Genomic DNA, 22119 nt, shown 5'->3' with positions numbered 1-22119 from the left:
CTACTTTATGTTTTAATTTTTAGAAACACCAGACCCAGAAACAGAATGAGAAAAGCAGTCTAATGACATTTGTTATCTATTGTGGTTGTTGGAAGAACTGCAGGTTCACACCCGAGGAAATTGGACTCCAACCCAGTCGTCCCTGTTTAATAAATGCAAGTCCAACAAAACATGCTGTCGATGGCACTAAAGAAACAAACAAAAGTAGCGTCCTGTCCAATGACATTTCTTTCAGCTTGCAAACCTGATAAAGTCACAGCGGAGAAGAAGCTCAGTCCTGCTGTGCGTTCTTGTAATGAGTGACCTCTCTTTCTAGGAACAATGGGATATGTGGCAGGGAAAATGAAAGGAGCAGAGTAATTTGCCCACACTGGGCATCTTCTTGGAACTGTGGAGGGTGAAATAGAGGATAAGGTTAGTGCCAGTGCCCCCTCTCGACCCAGGGTGGAAGTAGATACCTCAGAAAAGCCAACAGGATGATCCACAGACGCAAATGTGTGACACTGTGTATATAAAATGCTACGGTCTGTCCATCTGGCAAACAACTGGGGCTAGAACCTGTGGTCATGGGTTAATAATGGCAAAGTGATTAGAGAACCAAATAACATGGCGGAAAGAAAAAGATTAGCAACATCTGCTGAGAGTCGAGCAAATGACTGGGGTCGATTATGTGATGAAGAACACCATAATAAAAAAAAAGTCCAGGATACACAATGCAGGAGTACCCCAGAGACACATGCATGGTGACAATCGAGAAGATCGTCAAGTAGTTCACAATCCCCACCATATGAAACCATTCTTTTTACATCCTTATGTCAATTTGAATGGCATTTCAAGAATTTCACTGAGGGTTGCTTAAAAGGGGCAACTCAAGATCTGCACATTATTCCAAAATGGTCATCTTAATGAAATCATGCATGTATAATTAAATCAAAGTTACACTGTGTTTCAAACTTAAAACAGAAGGGGCTGGGGGCAAAAAATGCATCAGTCCACAGCAGCCGAGTTCATGAAATTTTTGCATTCGTTTTACTGTGGATACTCTGCACTTTAAGATCTTTCAAACGTTTCATCAAGAAACAGGATTGTAACCAAAACCGCCTTATCACACGTGAAGTGTTCAGCCGATGGTAATGAATTTGACATATTAAGTTTAGGTTTGGCACTGCTTACAGTGAAGGCACCATTTCACATCAGTCATTCAGTAGACACAATGGCAGGGAGGTGAATGTGGTATGAAGTGGGACCAACACCAAAATGGCACATCGCTGAAAAACAAAATTTAGTTTTTACATTATTGGTCTGGAAATGTATTCTTGGAGAAGAATATCTAGTATACAGTTTAATCATTTTTAATCATTATTAATGTCTAACAATGTCTATGTTATTGTAAAAGTAACAACAGGAAGACGGTTAGATCTTAGAGGCACCTGGCAGCCAACCCCGTATAATTCTCAACTGTAAATGCAAAGAAAACACGTGTTATAATGCCAAATCGAGTCGTCCTGACTTCTGCCTAAGGTAGACTACCGTATATACTCACGTATAAGTCGGGTCTTGAAACCCGAAAAATTGATCATAAAATCAGACCCCGACTTATGCGCCTGTTGAAAAATGCGATGCTTACATTTTTTTTTTACATCTTCTTGCTCCAATCTCACATCAGTTTCTCAGGCGCATCGAAATTTGTTGCAGCAGCGCAGTTACCAGTTTCTTTCGCTACTTCAACGATGTTTAATTTAAAACCAGCTTCATATTTTCTTTTGATCGAACACTCCATCGTAGATAAGGGATGCGCTTACGATAAAGGTGTATGAAGGTGTGAGATACAAAAAACACAAAACAGTGCAAACGTTGCTTTGGAATTGTTCAGGTATCACCATGTGGCACAATAGAGCGAGAGGTTAGGAGCATACGCTGGTACAGCGCATTGGCACACCCTCATAGAAAAAAATGCTCTGTGCTCCACGGTTATTCCCTCAGGTGGGCGTTAGCATAGCATAAGCTCTTGGACCAATAGCGTGAGTTTTCCACATTCGACCAACATTATAAAATACCCGAAATTATACATTAAAATCAAATCCCGACTTATCCGCTTGAGAACTTATCCGCGAGTATATATGGTAATTAGGATGGTGGCTCTTCCATATTTAAGGTGTTCTGGGAGGAAGAGATGGGTCCTGGTGGATGAACTCCAGAGGTGACTTCAGATGGAATGATGTCAATCATTCTTTCTTGCAGAAGGGGAAGAAGAGCGGTCGTTAGAGGACAGTGCCACCTCCTGTCTTGGCGGAGAATTACCGTCACCCAAGCCTTCAAGCTGTTTACCATGCACACGCGCGTGGCATTACCGTATATACACACGTATAAGTTGGGTCTTGAAACCCAAAAAATCAATCATAAAATCAGACCCATTCAAAAATATGACACATCTTCATCTACATCTTCTTGCCTCCTCCAATCTTGCACCAGTTTCTCAGACACATTGAATTTTCTTGCAGCAGCGCAGTTACCAATTTCTTTTGCTATTTCAATGACTTTTAATTTAAAACCAGCTTCATATTTTCTTCTGATAGAACGCTCCATCGTAGATAAGGGATGCTCTTACGATAAAGGTGTATGACGGTGTGAGATACAAAAAACACACAACAGTGCAATCAGTGCTTTAGAATAGTTGAGGTATCACTGTCTGGTCACGTAGGCACAAAACGTAGAAAAAAAGGCCGTGTGCTCCGCGGTTACTCTCTCAGGTGGGCATCAGCATATCTATTGGACCAACAGCGTGAGTTTTCCACATTCAACTGATACGACCGACATTATAAAATACTGGAAATTTTACGGTAAAATCAAGCCCCGACTTCTCCGCAGGAGAACTTAAATGCTAGTATATATGGTATATTTCAGCCTGGGTTCCTTCCCTGGCTGGGGTTCAGGTCCTTATTTTATGTCCTTTTTGTTCATTTTTGAGTTGTTTTTTTATTTTAATGTTACATTTGTTGATTATATGAATGTATTCCTTATTTTTAAGAGATCACCTGCCCATCACCATCAGGGACTGCACACAGCCCCACAAAGGCGAGGGTTTCTCACGGTTCCTGGCAGTTCATTTGAATGCACAAGGGTTCACTTTTACTGTACTTGTTCTGCGCTGCTGCTTTTGTGTAATTTCAGGATTTTTTTTAAATTCTTCTGTTTTTTGACCATTCTCTGGATTACTGTATTAGGACTTTGTTTGCATTAGAAGGCAAATCCTTTTGCCTTTTATGCTATTAAAGAGCATTACTGAAGAATAGATCTTTTACTTTATAAAGACCTTGTGTTTGCCCTTACAGTATATGTAGCTAGATTTTTTTTGGACCAGATCTTCCCCCCTCTAGTGGGTATTTTTGGAATCTTTCATGACTTCTGTGCTTTGGGACTGTCAAGCGGCCTAAGAATGAATTAGAGACTATTTCAAAAAAAGTAATAATACTAATAATCAACAAAAGTAACATTAATATAAACAAATAACTCAAAAATGAGCAGAAAGGTGTGACACCCCATGTAGTGGCAAGGTTGGCACCAGTGCACACAATGGGCGTCTTGTAGTTTGGGACCGACTGGGATCAGAATTGAAAGAAGTCAGACATGGAGACACAGACACAAAAAGGTTTAAATTTCCAAAAATAAAAGTGGGCTTTATTTACAGATTCATAAAAATATAAAAAACTGTCCCAATCAAAAATAGTGAATTATATTTACAGTGAATTTTGAAGGCCCTAAAATAAAAAATTAAAACAAAAATGTATATACACAAAACTGCAGTCTTCCTAAAGAAAGAAAAGAATCAGGAAGAAACTACTCCCACCAAAATCCACTCCACAAAAATATATATAAAAAAGTGTATATATAAACAAGAAAACAAAAAGTGCACCACAAATCCAAACTATAAAATACCTCCACCAAAACAATGCTGCGCCTAGGAGATGTGTCCTTACATACCAAAATATTTTCAAATACAGGCACAAGCCACTGTTTGGTATAGTAAATGAATGTGCTATACATACTGTACTATCCACACCACCGAGTCAAAGACAACCCCTAAAGGCAGGGTGTGTCTTATAATCGGGGAAGAAATCTTCAGCCAATCCCGTGACACGCTGCTCCCTTACACCAATCGCGACTGACGCGGGTCCCTCCTCCTCAGTCCTTGCAAGGCGCGCATTAAAAAGAGCTTTCAGCCTCGTGTGCGCGCAAGCGAGTATGAGCGCAAATTTGAGCACATCCAGATACGCTACTTTCCGAATGCATTACATAAGCAAGTTACTTTTTCTTGGGACTTAATTCTGTGATGCATGCACTAACTTAACTGAACACTCCGCATCTCTCTCTTTGCTAACGACAGGTGGCTACACTGTAAAAAATAACGCGTTAAAAGTACTTAAAAAAAATAAGGCAACAAATTACAAGCAATATTTCTGAGATTTAATATACTGCACTACTGAGTAAACTTAATTTATTAATTTACTCAAATTTACCTAAAAGAAATGAGTTTGATTAAATATAAGTAGTGGCAAAAATGGTTTATTTTACTCCGATTTTCATTTGAATTACAGTACTAAAAAAAGAGTAATAATGCAACTCTGGACAGTAACAACTGTATAACAAATACATGCTAAAATTCCATATATCTTTATTTATTTGAACATACACAGATAGTCACAACAACGGAGTTGTATTTTCAAAGGAAAATTAAATCAAATGTCTGAGGATAATTTTTACTGAATTACTGACATTCAAATGTCAATGAAAATTTTCTTTTCTTTATTTAAACTTTCTTCAAAAAGTATATCTCAAACAAATAATGTCCCAGGAATGAGTGCTAAACGGGAAGGAAACGTAGAGAGTGAAATCCTGACCCAGATGGCGCTCTTCAAACATGTCCTGCATTTACGCCAACATATCCGCTGAAATCAATGGCCGCCTTTTTCACTACTTCTCAGTATGCGATAGCGAAAATCCTGAAATAAAATAGGTCGTAGGAAATCAAACATCGCTAAATAAATCACAGTATTAAAAATTAACCAGTAAATACATTACTTGTGTAGAACACTAATTAAATAAGAAGTCAAATAATACCGTGCCGGTTAGGCAAACGTCTTTTTATGTTGTTTACAGGTCGTAGTTTAGGACAAACGCCATAGCGTTCTCAAACTTATCTCAAAGTGTCATTTTCTTTTTCTGTGTAAAATAAAATTTTAAACGATAAAAAAAAAAAAATGAACATATGTAACTATCCGAGAAATGTGCCTGCTTTTTAAAGCAAACCAACGAGGTAGGTTGTTAGAAAGACGCTACCTTGCCCGCCATGTTTCCCACATGAAGGGAAAGGTTTCGTGAAAATAACAAATACTTACATCTGTAACTATACGAAATGAAATACTAGTTATTCATTACGGAATTAATATGCTTTATACTTACACATTCGTAGTAAAATAACTCTTGTTATGGATAAGCGTTACAGCTGAATGCGTTGTTGTAAAGACCAAGAAACCGATGTGAGAGGAAGTGCCGTGTCATTACATTTCGATGTGAGAGGAAGTGCAGTATCATTAAATTTAACTTAACTTAAATGTGTTCAATTCACAGTATAGTTTTTTTACTTAGAATAAGATATAAAAAATGTTTACATTTTCAGAAAAATAATAAGTTAACATTATTCATAATTTTTTTATTGAATTAGAACTAAATAATCAATAAAAAGGGTAAAACTCATTTTTATTAATTAAAGTAATGATTATTTTGCGTATAGTTGGCTATATTTTATTATTATTTTTCACACATGCAAGATTTATTTTTTACAGTGTAGAAAGATGGTCGTCTTTATGACGGGGTACGCACAGCGTCCCCCAGCAGGCCTGACCAGTCACCGGCGTCCCGCTGCGTAAACCCGCAGAAGCCAAAGTTAAAAATAATCGCGAAAGCGCACCCGGCACTTCAACGATTTAAACAGGAAGGTGTTTTAACAATGTATTCCGCAAAAGTCGACTCTTAGGACTTTTGCCCCCCTTTAAAGTGGTAAAGCTTGGTGGGCAGATGACCACAAAAGGACATAAAACAAGGACCCCAGCCAGGGGAGGAACAGTAAAGAAACCAGTGGTGCAGTAGTTCAGGAGAGGAACCCTGGCAGAAATACAACAGTCAAACTTTAAATAAATGTAAGGAAGCTTAAATGGCCAGGCCTTGCTTGGGGGGCATTTACAATTTCAAACATCACGTAAGACTTTTTGTTAGGGGGAGAACAGACAAGAGTTTCTTTGATACGAAGAACGCCTGGGCCAGTTTATGACTTTCTTATTTGTAGGAAACTACAGGAAATGCTGGACTGGAGTTTGATGCTGCAGTACATTTGAAGTGGGAAGTCAGAATTTCCAAGCTCCTAGTTACTAGGGTGTTGTACCGTGTTAGCCATTATAAATGTAGTGAAAAGTCAAGCAAAATGGCACCTTTTATTGGCTAATTAAAAAGATTACAATATGCAAGCTTTCGAGGCAACTCAGGCCCCTTCTTCAGGCAAGATGTAATTCCTAGTTGTAATTTTCAACCGGAACGTCCCCTTAACCCCCGACTTCCAACTCAGAGACTCTGGGCTGGTCTCTCATGTCCAAGTTTGCCCGTCTTCAGATCATGACATCAATCCAAAATGGCGGCGCACACTGCAGACTTTAGTAAAAGCTGTAGTATTGTACTGTTCATTAGCACTTCTGTCTATCTGTGTCTCATTAAACCAGTTGTACACACTTTACCGTCCAACTTCTATCTGTGAACATATTGCTGTGGGTGTTTGGATACACAAAATGCTGCGTAATGTGATGTTATCAACTGCTATTTATTCTGACGGAGCGAGCACAGAACAGGTTTTACTGGACACGGCACGGCTATATTGGTTTTCTGAATGTGGTACTAGAACGTTGTTGGCTAGGGTCTGATGTCATTCCCATCGCTGATGCCCGACTGCCGAGGTAAATGGGACGCAGCAGGAGTCTGCCTCAGCTGTTGGATTACTGAATGCTGCACTCCCGCACTGCAGAGCAGCTGAAACGGGGAGGGGGCTGAGCCTGAGCTCTTTCATTGGGGGATCAGAGCACAATAAGACGAGACTTGCAAGGGGATGTGTCTCTGTCTCTCGCTCGCTCTCTTTTACTATTTATATATACCTGAAGAGAGCAGATCAGAAAGAACTGAGTGTAACTAGAAGTTTATGCGCCGCCTCAAACTACACATCTAGCATTATCAGGTTGTATGGTATGGTTTGCCAACACTCACATCTGTACTTGATATCTTTAATATTCTTGGCTATATTAGATTACCTATAATACATGATAATTAGAAGCATAACTCTCTTTCTCCTGCCTTTTTCTTTTACTCTGTCTACTTGCCGGAGGTTATAGATGTGAAAGAGAAGTGTGGTAAGAGTATGGGATTTACGACATTATGCTAAGGTCTAATGTACTAATGAGAGTATAAAAGGGGAGAATAGGGTCACTTAGGACTCTTATCTTATGTAACGAGTGGGCCAACGCCACCAAACCAGATGAGTGGATGTTCCTGAAATTGTTCTTGTATATTACAGTTAACCCAATGTAACATGTCGAGTTCATGGAGTTTCAAATGTGTTATCACAAATGGGGGGGGCTCAGTAGAAGGGACAACACCAAAAACAGTTGTTATGTCCAACTTATGATTCAGTTATTCAGTAAGCCATCTAATTTATTACGTGGGATCTAACATCTGTCCGTAAACCAGGGAATACAAAGAGGAGCATTCATTGTTCTAACTCAGCAAGGAGTTCTGGTGATTCTAGAATCCAATCATATGCGTAAAGAACAATTCCTCACCGCATGATAGAGAGGAGCGGCACGGTGGCGCAGTGGCAGCGCTGCTGCCTCGCAGTTAGGAGGCCCGGGTTCACTTCCCGGGTCCTCCCTGCATGGAGTTTGCATGTTCTTCCCGTGTCTGCGTGGGTTTCCTCCCACAGTCCAAAGACATGCAGGTTAGGTGCACTGGTGATCCTGAATTGTCTCTAGTGTGTGTGTGCCCTGTGGTGGGTTGCGCCCTGCCCGGGGTTTGTTTCCTGCCTTGCTTGCTGGGATTGGCTCCAGCAGACCCCCGTGACCCTGTAGTTAGGATATAGAGGGTTGGATAATGGATGGATGGATATTAAAAACAAATAGATATTTGGTTTTTTATCTTAACTCGTTGTACAGATCTACCCGGGCAATGCAGGGAACTTTGTCCAGCTAATAATTGTCTGGGTATCTAATAAGACCATGAAAGCAAGTGGCCTGAACACAGTTTGATATTTTGGGGGGCACAATGGTGCAGTAGTTGTACTATTGCCTCTTGAATCCGGACTTGTGGGCCTCAACCCTGTGTTATCTCTGAGGAGATTTTATATCCTCCTTGTTTCTGTGAGGGGTTTCTTCTGAATACTCCTGTTTTCGTCCGATGTTTTCAAAGACATAAAGGTTAAGATATTTGTCCATTCCAAATTCACCCTGTTGTGGAGGTGGTTGTGTGCAATGCGGCTCCTGTCTGGGGTTGCTTCCTACCACTCACCTCATACTGGCATTCTATATCATGATTCGGAATTGGATAATGCAGATTTCAAAATATTATATAAAGTTTACTTATAAACAGGGTTACGTTTAAATAAAGCGAGCTTGTCTTTCATATATGTTTTCATATTGCTTCTGCTGAAATTAATATACTGTGGTGGGTTGGCACCCTGCCCAGGATTGGTTCCCTGCCTTGTGCCCTGTGTTGGCTGGGATTGGCTCCAGCAGACCCCCGTGACCCAGTGTTCGGATTCAGCGGGTTGGATAATGGATGGATGGATGGATGAAATTAATATATTTATGATATTAATGAATTTGTTACCTTGGTGTTCAGAGCCATGCAGCATTCACAATATTTTACTAAAAATTATGATAATGTGTAGTTTCCTGTTGCTTTTCACATTAACTAAAGTAAAAACATCCCCGAAGCAAATCCACGTCAGATTCCTCTGATGATCAGCTAAGCTTCAAAGTAAGGGATGTACTGAAAAGTGCTGTCTCCTCCAGACGTTTACATGGTAGAAGCATCTGCTCTTCTCAGTTCAAACACATTTGCCGGTCATTTTCAGTGTTAAACTCGCAGATTCTCTCTGTAGCACGCCTGAAGTGGACAGAGGCTGCTGCCGAAAGAAGACGCCCTTGTAGTCAGAAGGCTGCCTGACCACCAGAGAGATGGCCGTTCACATTTAACTCCTCTGAATCCAGCAGATCTGAATTAGGAACTGCAACTGAGAGGGACGATGTCTAAGCAAATTTCTTGCCCGTGACACCCCCTGTGTCTCTGTGTTTTATTTCTGGTTATTCTACTGTAAATTGACCCGTCTAGGGTCTGTGCGGGACTGTGGACATTGTAAATATTTGTAAATAAATCGTGTGTGGTGGACTTAAGACGGTGTCTGTCTGTGGTCGGGCTGGATTTCACAATAGATAGATAGATAGATAGATAGATAGATAGATAGATAGATAGATAGATAGATAGATAGATAGATAGATAGATAGATAGATAGATTGTTGGGAGATTAGATACAGTTAAGACAAAGCTGAATAGAGCACAACGTAGAGGAATATCTTTAATGAAAACCTGCTCCAGACCGCTGTGGAGCTCAGAATGGTCCAAAGATTCACCTTCCAACAGGACAATGACCTGACACACAAAGCAAAGCGTGAGTAGCTTAGGGTCAGCCCTGGGAATCTTCTTAAGTGACCCAGACTTGAACCCAACTGAACATTATTGGAGAAACCCGAAAACAGCTGTCCACCGATAGCTTCCATGCAGTCTGACAGAGTTTGAGAAGATCTGCACAGAAGAATGGCAGAAAATCCCCAAATTGACGGGGAGCTTGTCGTGTCAGACACAAAAAGACCCCAGGCTGGAATTGTAGCCAAAGGTTCTTCAATCAGGTACTGAGAAAAGGGCCGAATACTTGTGTCAAGGTGATATTTCAGTGAATAATTTTTAATACATTACCAAAATGTTTTATTTCTTTTTTTCACTTGGGGGGTGGGGGGGGGGGGTTGATTGTTGCTTGGTGAGGGGAAAAATCATTTTAATGAGCATAATGCTAACAAGATGTGTGAAAAGTGAATACTTTCTGAAGGCATTGTATGTATTTATGTATATTTGGAGTAATTTGTTTTCAATGCCATTGTGAAGGATATCACAATATTTGAGCTGTTCAGCTCGGTTAATTTAATTTTAAGGATATATTCAAAATTGCAGGGCGGCATGGTGGCGCAGTGGGTAGCGCTGCTGCCTCGCAGTTGAGAGACCTGGGGACCCGGGTTCGCTTCCCGGGCCCTCCCTGCGTGGAGTTTGCATGTTCTCCCTGTGTCTGCGTGGGTTTCCTCCGGGCGCTCCGGTTTCCTCCCACAGTCCAAAGATATGCTGGCTAGGTGGATTGGCAATTCTAAATTGGCCCTAGTGTATGCTTGGTGTGTGGGTGTGTTTGTGTGTGTCCTGCGGTGGGTTGGCACCCTGCCTGGGAGTGGTTCCTGCCTTGTGCCCTGTGTTGGCTGGGATTGGGTCCAGCAGACCCCCGTGACCCTGTGTTCGGATTCAGTGGGTTGGAAAATGGATGGATGGATGGATTCAAAATTGCCCTAAATCTGATAGACAGTGTATTTACTGTAGATAGATAGATAGATAGATAGATAGATAGATAGATAGATAGATAGATAGATAGATAGATAGATAGATAGATAGATTTTTGACCATTGTTTTGATGTACATTTCAGACCATCTGCACTTACTGGATGCTTGTAGTGATTAAAAGCATGTGGGCGCCTGTTGAATTTCTTGGAGCTATGTTGCAAATAGGATTTAATTTTCCTTTTGGTGATTGAGAAGTTCAGTTGAAAAGGGAGTATCAATCTGACCATACATTCTAGTTTAATTCTAACTTCGAGGTAAGGTGGTTACTTCAATTAAGGAAGACAGATGTTTTGAGGGAAAGAAGACAGAAGTCTGGAGATAAAGTTATTATACTCATTAATCATGGCGCCAGAAAGTGACGTATTGCATGTTGAGTAGAACATACTGTAAATAAGAATGTTGTTGTGCTCTCTACAAGTGACAATAAGGACCCTATGAACCTATGAAATGCCATAAAAAAAAAGAATCCAATTTATTTAAGCTTTATGGATGACAACAAAAACCATGCAGTTCTATTGAATAGTAAATGAAATATAAATTCCTGCAGTATAGGTGTGTGCAACTGCCAAACTTGTGTCAAGAAATGAAATAAGAGAAGACTTTAAAAATAGTTTTGGTTGCAAAAATGTATTTCTCTATTTAGTTCATTTACAGTATTGTACAGCTCCAGAATTAAGAAAATAGCTCTTCTCTTCATCCCTCCCGTCCCCAGACAACTAGGCATTCATTCATAAAAGCATTTTATTTGTATGTACAATATTCTGAATATTCTGGTGACTACATTTAAAGAAGGGCATTAATCAGAAAAAGCTTTGTTTTATTTTACTTTTTTTTTTTTTTTTTTGCTTTTGACATCGAGCCCCTTAATTAATGCAGACTATCTAGGAGATCATACATTGGTTAATGAAAAATAGACACTGCGCTCACTTTACTGGCCCTTTTTCTCATGGCCGTCCTTAATCATGACATTTTTGAAGAGAGTCAGTAGTGGCTTTTGGCTCCTTTCATCCCAGGACTTCATGAAACCTCCATAACGCTTATCTTTCGGGGGATCCCTCCAGCGGAAGTGATCTATTGTGTAGTTCTTGTTTTGAGGATGAGGGGTGACATTCACATACGTCTTTGCTTTCAGTTTTTGGGGATAACTGAACTCCACTGACAAGTCCCGGCGGATTTCTGCTGGGTAGCTTTCTGAAGACTCCTCTTCCACTCCGTTAGGATAAACCTTCACAGGACGACGCTTGCGGCCAACAGGTTTCCCCCAGCGGAAGTGCTCCATGGAATAAGACCTCTTATTATCGTTTTTCTGTGCGGCTTGGCCCTCCATTGGCTCCATTTCTTCCTGTCTCTGTGGTGGGGATAAAATCTCAAGCAGAATGCTAAGGGGTGTGTTTTCCCCTGAGCTCCCTGTCCCACCCTCCTGCGAAGTGCTAATCAGTGTGCCATTAGTGTTACGCCCTAAACTATTCCAACGAAAATGCTTCATGATGTAGTTTTGGACATCCTCAGGTGGAGGCTGCAGATGACCATTTCCAGGAAAGATGGGAGTCTCCAAAGACAGGTCAAGCTTACAGGTTTCTATACATTCCTGCAGGGTAAACGGGGTGAGAAAAGAGAAGATCTTAACCACTATTTCTTTGCTTTCATATGTATGATGTCTTTATCCATTGTGAGCTGATCAAAAATTTAAATGATATTAAGGGAGAAGCAGGCACATACAACAGAATCATACTAGTAAACAATTCCAGCTTACTCCTGCAGAATCTCCTGCAGACAATAGCATGTAACTCAAGTCAAGTGCTGTTCTGAGACTTTAAAGTCGGCTCACTTGCTCAGTGTTGTCTGTCCTGTGTAGACCATCTGCACTTCCGCTCCTGCCTCCCTTCAACTACATGCTTCCGAGGAGGCTCTCTTTAACTTCTTTTAATCTGAATGAACCATCGCTGGAGCAAAACAACTAAGGAGTTGTCAAGTTTGCTGTGTGTTTGAACAACACTCCAATACTATTTATTACTTCAAGTTCGAGAATAAATGTCTGTTTGCCCAGTTCTCACCAGGCTGTCTGTCTGTGCAACTCAAAAGCCCAAACACGACAACACACTTTCACATCTGCACACTTTAGAAGGGGACTACGTGGTACTGATGAATACATGATAAGAAATACTGTACTTGCATAAACAAATTAAAATTGTAAAAATCTAATAATGATGATATATTCAAATTTTTAATTATTCCTATTTTTAATGATTACCTGTTTAAGTTCAAAAGTAGACACTTCCCTGTAAATCTGTATTCGGCAATGAGCATCAACAAAAGACAAGTCATTGTCTTTGATCCAATGCAGGACAATTGTGTATAGCATAAGAGTAAGCAGCTCCAGTGACCTAATAAGATTATTATTATTACTGCTTATTATTTGACTGATGCCTTTATCAAAAGCAACTTACAACATTTAAGTTACAATTGAATACAATTCTTTTGCTTTTCCAGGTCAAGTGACTTGCTCATAGTCATAAAGTGTCAGTAGCAGGATATGAACCCACAGCCTCAGGGTTTGAAGCCCGCTATCCCACACTGCCTGCCAATAATAATAGCCCTTAGAAAAAAATGCAAATATTGTATATAGAAAAGAGCTTAATTACTTGCATAGTACTTCTGAAACACCTGATTAACCAATGGCACTATAACTGACACCCACTGTCTTACGAAATTTCGCGCTAGCAGATCTTTATTACTCATGTTGCTACTGTCACGTTCCTAAACACACCTTTTGCTTCATTCTGCTTACTAGAGAATTATTTTCAAAGTAAAAATATTTAACAATCTAAGGATGTCTGAGAGCAGGAAGCAGATTACAACTTATACTTGCTTCATACTAACCAGGATGTTAGCTTCCGTGGACAAGTCTCTGCATCTGTAGTCCTCCCAGCACTGACTCTGTGCACTGGTACTGTACAACCACAGCACTGCCAGAACGCAGTTCACCACCGAGCGCAGCATCTCTGAGATCCAGGTATTGAAGCTCCCTGCTCGCCTGGTGTAAAACAGATAATATTACGTCATTCACCATACTTGATGGTCATGCTCACCTGATCGTGAAAGGCAGAGTTGTCCATGAGGTCATTTATTGTCCTCAAACATACTTCAGTGAATATTAACAGGAAATATCTACCACACCAGTAACGGCACACTGAATACACTTGACTTGAACATTCATAGTTTTCGTACTCATTCTCTGTACGTTTACCATTCGTTTGCTCAGAGGTTGATGCACTTGCTGCTTCCTAAGCAGCTCTTCTTTGCTCCACCCTAGCGGCCCGCTGCTTCTCTTCTTTCGTCGGCATCTTTTCGCGTTAAAACTGATTAAGTTAGTTTTTGTGTTGCAATTACTTAGTATGCTTTTCTTAATTTTTCACTTAAGCTGGCACTTAAGTGTTCAATCTGCCTCAAGAATGATTAAAGATATGAAAAATAGGGGAAGTGACCGCGAAGGTGGTAGGGAATGAGAACAATACACGAATGCATGCGCCGCACGGCCACCCTGCTGCGCGCTGTCGAGAGTTGATTCTACAATAAAATAAAATAAAAATAAAAAGAGTAATAAAAATCATCACCCCGAAAGTGGATAGTAGACATCACATAGTATATCAGTACCAAATTTCAGGTCAATAGGTGAAACGGTTTGCGAGCTACAGGTGACGGCAAAGGTGGTAGGGAATGAGAACGGCGTCCATACGCATGCACCGCACGGCCGCCCTGCTGGCCATTGCCGAGAGTTGATTCTGCAATAAAATAAAATAAAAATAAAAAGAGGAATTACCTTGGAGGTCAATCATCACCCAAAAAGCAGATAGTAGAGGTCATGTAGTACACGTGTACTAAATTTCAGATCAATAGGTCAAACAGTTTGCGAGCTACAGGTGATTTAAAATCCTGGACAGACAAATGAACAGCCACGGTAGCGTATTATATATAAAGATATTCTGTAAGGGCGGCACGGTGGCTCAGTGGGTAGCGCTGCTACCTCACAGTTGGGAGACCTGGGGACCTGGGTTCACTTCCCGGGTCCTCCCTGCGTGGAGTTTGCATGTTCTCCCCGTGTCTGCGTGGGTTTCCTCCGGGCTCTCCGGTTTCCTCCCACAGTCCAAAGACATGCAGGTTAGGTGGATTGGCGATTCTAAAATTGGCCCTGGTGTGTGTGTTTGTTTGTGTGTGTCCTGCGGTGGGTTGGCACCCTGCCTGGGATTGGTTCCTGCCTTGTGTCCTGTGTTGGCTGGGATTGGCTCCAGCAGACCTCCGTGACCCTGTGTTCGGATTCAGCGGGTTGGAAAATGGATGGATATTCTGTAATTAATTTCAAATGAGCTGCTTGCGATTGCAATGTCTTGAAGCAAATGCAGCACATTCACAGTTGGCCATTGAACTGATGTTGTATGGTGATGTTCATATTATTACTGTTCTTCATATTATTATTATTGAATGTCTTGCAGTAGCTCTGCAAAGGAACAATATCAGGAGGTTACAAATGTATGCAGTGACAGTGCTGCAAGTTGAAAGCTCTGCTAGTTTGTTAGGCTTCACAAATTGTGGTTTCAGTGCAAGCAGCAGTCTGTTGTTTTGGGTGCTAATAAACTCATCCGAATAGGATGATGGATTGCAATAAAAAAGCTTCTAACTAAGCTCTCAGTATCCAAGGGAAGTAGGAACAATCTTATTGATGATTTGGGATATTCAAACACGTGTGCACGGTGGTTTCCGTGAAGCCAAACTGTTCATCATAAAATTGTGCAGTAAAGGGGTGTTTTCAGATTTGCTCTTATATTTAAAGGCTGAGGGTGGAAGCTTCCTGTCATGGAACAGCACTAGAGATGAAACAGAAGTCAGTCAAATTGCATCATCTAATTTCTCCCTCGAAGAACAAGTTTATATTTACCTCAGGGAAAGCATGGCTGCTGTTTTCAAGGAGGCACCAAAAAAAAGTTTTTTTGATAGACATTATGTCGTGTTATCAAACTGTTAACTCAGGTCTGTATGTTCAAACTCTTCACAGGTTTCAAAACTTTGCTGAAAGCCACCTTCAAAACTAAAACACACTATTACTATTTATTAATTTTTTACTCTGCTGGCCTAGCTCTCTTTCTCATGGGTGGGGGTTGTTTTGTTTCAAATCTAGTTTTATTAAACTTGACTTGCTTGTATGGAATGTCATTTGATTTTAATAAAATTAATACAATGTTAAAAAAAAAACAAAACAACAACACACAAGTCTGAAAATATGAGCAACACCAACAAAATTTTGGTGGACTGTTCTTCCTAGTCCACACCGTAGCTCAGCTCTTGTTCCCACAGATTTCCTTCTCCTTAGTGCCTCAAAGATGCCATCCAAGGGGCAAAGGTTTGGGATGATGAAGAGGTAATTTAAGGAGCACAGAAGTGGCTTCAAGTGCAGGATTCAGAGTGGTACAAATATTCACATGCAGAATTACATACAGTGTGTATATATATTATCTATATCTATTATTTATTAACTATATTACATATCTATTGGCTATATTTATGTTTCTAGATTGCAAATACCATATATTGCTTCAATGTTCATATTGCTAACTACACATTAAGATTGCTGCTACTTCTTTGTCTTGTCTTTGCACAATGTCTTGTCTTGTTTGTGTTTTAATTTTTTAATTTAAATTTTAATTCTATTTTTAATTTATTATTTGCACATCATGTTGTTACACTGTGAACCCTGAGCTTCACAATTTTGTCTATCTGTATACTTGTACTGTATATGGTTGAGATGACAATAAAGTTCACTTTGACTTTTTTTTTTACTTTGATATATATAAAGTCAGTAAAGTATTATTTCAAAACTGACTTATTTTAGAGACTGTTTTATTTCACAATCTGACTTTTCCAAGCAGCACATTTCCGAACGGTTATTTTATGTATTTCCCAATGCCTCTGTTCGTGATGGTTTCGTCACTTGTCAATGAAGACCAATGGGCTAAACGGATTCCTTTTGGTTAGTCAGTTGCTATTGAGTACTTTTGTCTGATTATAGATGGTAGGCTGCTAAATATCTCCAACACTACCGTTCTCACATTCAAACTGATAAAACTCCAAAGCAGTAACAGTCAGGACAGTTAGTTTTAAAAATAACCCTAGTGCACTCGTACTGCCTGATGGGAAGTGTAGTCCCTGGATTGGCACTGGTTTTTGGGCTGACACTCCTTTACTACAACCTCTCTCCCCACCAATACAGCATATATTCTATATTTTAAACAGCTTACAATTTTATTTATATAAATTTTAAAACTGAACCTTTACAGACCCCCTGCTTTCGGCAATACTTCTAGAATTCCAATAGGGAGTCTGTTGGACGAGGTGATGCCATTTTACTGTAATTGTCTATGTTGAGCCAATGTTCTGTATTCCACTTGGCCTACAGCTGATATCCATACGTACAACCATCTATAGTGCGGAGCCCTTTTATCTTAGCCTAAATTGTAACAGGTGCGTTGGGATTCTTCAGTTGATCAAGATAAGTCTACGTGATAGTAGTGAGGTAAAGGCAATTACAATCAATATTTCCATCTCCACTTTAAGCGCAACTGGGAGTACAGTATACCAAACACAAATGGTAAAGGCTTAGGAGTGACTGTGACAGTAAGGGTGTCTGGTAGGCATTCAAAGATTTTTGTCCAGAATTATGTTAATTGGGTGCAAACCCAACCTTGATGAATTTTATACTATTTAACACCACCAACAGTGATGCAGAGACTTACAATTGTACTCAAGCCAGGCTATTTCACATTAGGTAGTTTTAGTCGGGAAAGATTGAATTAAATGAATCCATATAGGGAAACAAGAAAATAACAGAGTCACAGAGGCTAATTTTAAAGATCCCAAAACAAACAGGGGAGCAAGAACCAGCAGTGGGTAACAAAAATAAAGAGAATTTAAAATGTATCCCCTTCTCTGAAGAACTAAATGGTGCAGTGTATCGGGTCCTAACCCTCCTGATGATACTGTCATATACAGAAGAGCTCACCATCACAACACCACTTTTAGGGTGAACAGCTGGATGTGCTATTTGTTGACTTCTTTTTGCACTTTTATTTATAATTCCTACTACTTCTAGTTTTATTCCAGCTTTATTAGAACATTAGAACAATTAGATGAGAACAGGCCATTCAGCCCAACAAAACTTGCCAGTCCTATCCACTTATTTCTTCCAAAAAAACATCAAGTTGAGTTTTGAAAGTCCCCAATGTCTTAATGTCTACCACACTACTTGGTAGCTTATTCCACGTGTCTATCATTCTTTGTGTAAAGAAAAACTTCCTAATGTTTGTGCGAAATTTACCCTTAACAAGTTAAACAAAGCTTCCATCTGTGTCCCCTTTTTCTTGATGAACTCACTTTAAAATAACTGTCTCGATCCACTAGACTGATTCCCTTCATAATTTTAAACACTTCAATCATGTCACCTCTTAATCTTCTTTTGCTTAAACTGTAAAGGCTCAGCTCTTTTAATCTTTCCTCAGAATTCATCACATGTAGCCCTGGAATTTTAGCATTTAGTTTCTTAGCTCCCAGGGTGAGCGACTGGTGTTTGACATTGCTGCTGCCATTTTATATTATTAAAGGGGATTGAAGTTACATTTTTTCTGAGTATCTTAGGTTAGTTCTGCATTCGGTATTATGATACAATTTTCTTGCTACTGTATTTCACACCAATCTGCTAATTTTGTAATTGTGTTTTGCACGTTGTTTTATAAGCATATTTATTTTTTCTTTCTTCAAGTGTTTTGTCTTCACTTATATACAGTATAAGGGGAGACCCAAAACATTTTCTGTACTCATCTTTTTTTACCGTGTCTACAGATTCCTGCTATTTTATCCTAGATATCTTCCATAGTAGCAAATAGTCTTCCCTACAGTCTTAATTTTAATTTCAGGAACAAAAAAAAAGTCACAGGGAGCAAATATGGGGATCGCAAAGCACTGTACTTGGTCAAAAACTCTTTGACTGACAAAATGGTTGGTGTGGGTTCCAAGATGCAGTGTTACATGCGTCACTGCTTTAGTCATTTTCTTCCTGATGCTTTCTTTCTCTTCAACACCTCAGCAGTTCAGTGTAATGTTGCTGAAGGAACAAACTAATACCAAGCCCATCAATTTTCAAAAATGCGATCATTGTTGTTTTGATGTTTGATATGACCTGATGCGCCTTTTTCTGCTTTAAAAAAAAGAAAATCTCCGAAGTCACGCACAGGATTTCAGAATAAATGTCAGCAATATGCACTCGGTCTACTCAGCAAAATGCCACTTGGCGGTCTGATTAACAAGGCTGTAGGCAGACGATACCTTGGGGCAGGGGTGGGCAAATTCAGTCCTGGAGGGCCGCAGTGGTTGCAGGTTTTTGTTCCAACCCAGTTGCTTAATTAAAAACCAATCCTTGTCAATTATTTAATTGCACGGCTTGTTAGTGCTGTAACTCTGCCATGTCAGGTCATTCTCATATCCTAGATTTATTTTCCTTTCTAAGGATATCATCCAAATGATTTGAAGTCTAAAACCGATGAGTAATTCTCAGTGCTTCACTTTTTTCTCTTCACTTTCATTCCAAGTATTTAATTAAACCAAATAGTGCATGATAAATACACACAGGTGTAAATGGTAACAAGCTAAGTGGAGAAATGCTGGTCTCTTTTGTCATTTGCGTGGTATTGCTAATTAGGAGCAATTAAAAACCAAGAATACAGCTGTTTAAGACTAAAATAAGCAATAAGGGTTCAAAATCTTAATGAGTGAGACAACTAAAGTGAAGCTGTAGTGTTACTTGAGCAATAAGGGTTTCTTATTAAGCAATTGGGTTGGAGCAAAAACCTGCAGCCACTGCGGCCCTCCGGGACTGAATTTGCCCACCCCTGCCTTGGGGCATAGCTGATAACCATACCCTACTCCCATTAATGACTGATTCTGGGAATTATTGGTCAATCCCCCCATATGGTGTTTTTTTGGCACTCACTAGGAACTACAGTAGCTGTGCTAGAACAAGTGAGGAAAGCAAGTCCTTGCATGTATTTCAATAACACCACCATGATAACTTCATTTTTAGAGGTTAGTTCACCTTCTGACTTTGTGTTATGATACACATTTTTGTTTTTATTTTATTTCATTTTATTATTTATGTGCTGCAATTGATGGGGATGGTGATTTATCATGTCAAAGCCATCGCAGGATGCTTTGGTGTAAATATGACTGCAACACAAGTAGAAAGTATCCTTGCTTGGATAAAACGTAAATCTCTAGCAGTAGTTAGTTTCTCTTCTCAAGTAGGCCTAGTTCTAGGTTTTTCCATTTTGTGATCTGTTTTTGACTTTGAATTTTGGTTTTCCCCAGTGTGTAGTTGGCCCAATATATTTTTCATCTTGTCTGGTACGGACTCCGATTTTGGTTCATGTTATTATCTTAGCATTTTGGGTTCCATTTTTGACCAGACTAAGAAGTCACCATTGTTGTGCTATTGTTATGATGCAAGTTGGGCTACTTCATGAGTCACAACCCCAGCGTCAATTACAGAAAAGAGTTAAATGGTCATCCAGGGTATTTATTCTCTGTCTGAAGTGAACAGATATAAACAGAGTAGATAGTTTTTCTTTGATTTACATTTTTTCTGGCAATGACCCTTTGGCTACATTTTCATCAATGATTCTTGTGTTTAGTTTTGATTTTAAGAAAAGTATGGTGTGTCTTCCTGTGTTTTTTGAGTTCTGCAAGTCCCGTTTCCCTGTCTTTCTCTTAAAAATACAGTTCTTTCAGTTCTAGAGTAGCACACAGTTATGTTGCATGACAACATCTCCATTAAATGCTCCTACTTGAAGAAATCAGTGATCTTAGCCTCAACGTACAGCATTATCAGCAGTTACTGCTAAAATAAAAAATCATTAGGAATAAGCAGAATTAATCTCATGGACATTGCCTTTTGAACCTTGCCAAATGCTTATTGAGTTCTGGACTGTGTGTTGTCTCTTTGCTCTCCACCTGCCCTTCTCTGTCCTGCCTATATGGTCTGAAAGAACCAAAAGGCTTCAATTGTTTAATATTGTCCGACTCCTGTTCTCTCTGCTCTAGGACCACCACGCTGGCCTGTGGCACAAAAGGATTTATTATTCACTGTTTGCACATCTTGCCAAAATCTTTGCAAGGAATTTCTCATACCTGTTTTTTATTTTCATTTATAGAAAGTGTTCAGAATGCCATGAGTTTAAAGTAAAGCTTAGTATTTTTATTGCTCACAGTACCACTTAATCTTAGCTCTTAATTCAGAAGGATTACAGGTAGTCGGAGGCCATGCCAACAACTTGGTTGCAGGCATGACCCAAACCTGGATGGGACAACATTGACTTCAAAATCTTTGTTGCATCTACTTAAAACAGAGGGACACCAGCGAATAGGCCTCATCTTGCATTGTATTCCTTTAATTCACTTTTAGTTTATTTCTCAACAAAATGCTGTTTTTAATAATTTGGTTTATAATAATGACCTTCATATTATAGGCAGTGGAAATGAATATTAGCAATAAAAACTGACACCATTGGAATCAGTAAGCAATTAAAAATGAATGTGGAATTTATCTTGAGGGCTTGACTGAAATGATTAAAATTTTTTTTTTTTTTTACATTTTTTAATAACTATCTGGACAATTATCTCCTTCTTAGAAGAATGATTATTGGATTTAGAATAAAGCTATCTATTTCATTGAGTTTTTCATTATTGCATTGTGGAGAGCTGGCACCTCACTTCATTACAGTCATAACCACCAGGACAGTTCTGAAACAACACTTTACCTAACAACATTCTTTGTGAAGTAGGAGGAAACAACCCCTCAAGAAACATGGGGAGAACCTGCAGTGAGCAGTCAGGAACTCAAACTAGGTCTCTGCAGCCATGAGACAGCAGCATGTCGACCATGTGAGTATATCGAGTGCCTCAAGAGGTCTCGTTTGAAGAAAGTGGAAGAGTACACAGTCACTAAGCTGTCTTCCACTTCTGCCCTGAAAGTGGAGGAGAAGGGTGGCCCCACCTCTTTCCAGTCCCCATGCTATAAAGGAGACACCACCACATGAAGTTGAGATGCAGTGGTAACCAACTGCTGAAGGATGCAGATCCAACCACTAGGGACCAAACCTTGGCTTGGCTTGATACCTGTGGCTGGTGGCCCTGTGTCATTTACTTTTTCTCATTTGCTCCTGTTCTTTTCTCGCCTATGACAATTAAATGGGGTTTTCTCAGCTGGAACCCCTGTCTTCATTACATCTCTTTTTTCTTATACTCACAAGTCATAACCATTACTCCATTTTG

The 22119-nt window shown here is 39.7% G+C and overlaps 1 protein-coding gene across 2 annotated transcripts in view; it reads right to left on the bottom strand.

Moving 5' to 3' along the window:
• Nucleotides 1-11357: 11357 nt before the first annotated feature.
• The window catches only part of pomca (proopiomelanocortin a), a 28880-nt gene continuing 18118 nt past the window's right edge, over nt 11358-22119 (bottom strand). For both annotated transcript variants that reach the window (XM_028796768.2, XM_028796770.2), the window contains exons 2-3: nt 13630-13783; nt 11358-12337 (exon numbers count right to left, since the gene is read on the bottom strand). In XM_028796768.2, the coding sequence (XP_028652601.1) occupies nt 11678-12337; nt 13630-13783 (814 nt within the window). In that variant the 3' untranslated portion in view covers nt 11358-11677. The remainder of the gene's footprint in view (nt 12338-13629; nt 13784-22119) is intronic.

The sequence above is a fragment of the Erpetoichthys calabaricus genome, chromosome 3 (assembly GCF_900747795.2).
Source record: "Erpetoichthys calabaricus chromosome 3, fErpCal1.3, whole genome shotgun sequence".
NCBI classification, from domain to species: Eukaryota; Metazoa; Chordata; class Cladistia; order Polypteriformes; family Polypteridae; genus Erpetoichthys; species Erpetoichthys calabaricus.
Note: the sequence above shows the minus strand (reverse complement) of the source record. Positions and strands in the feature narration are given on the sequence as shown.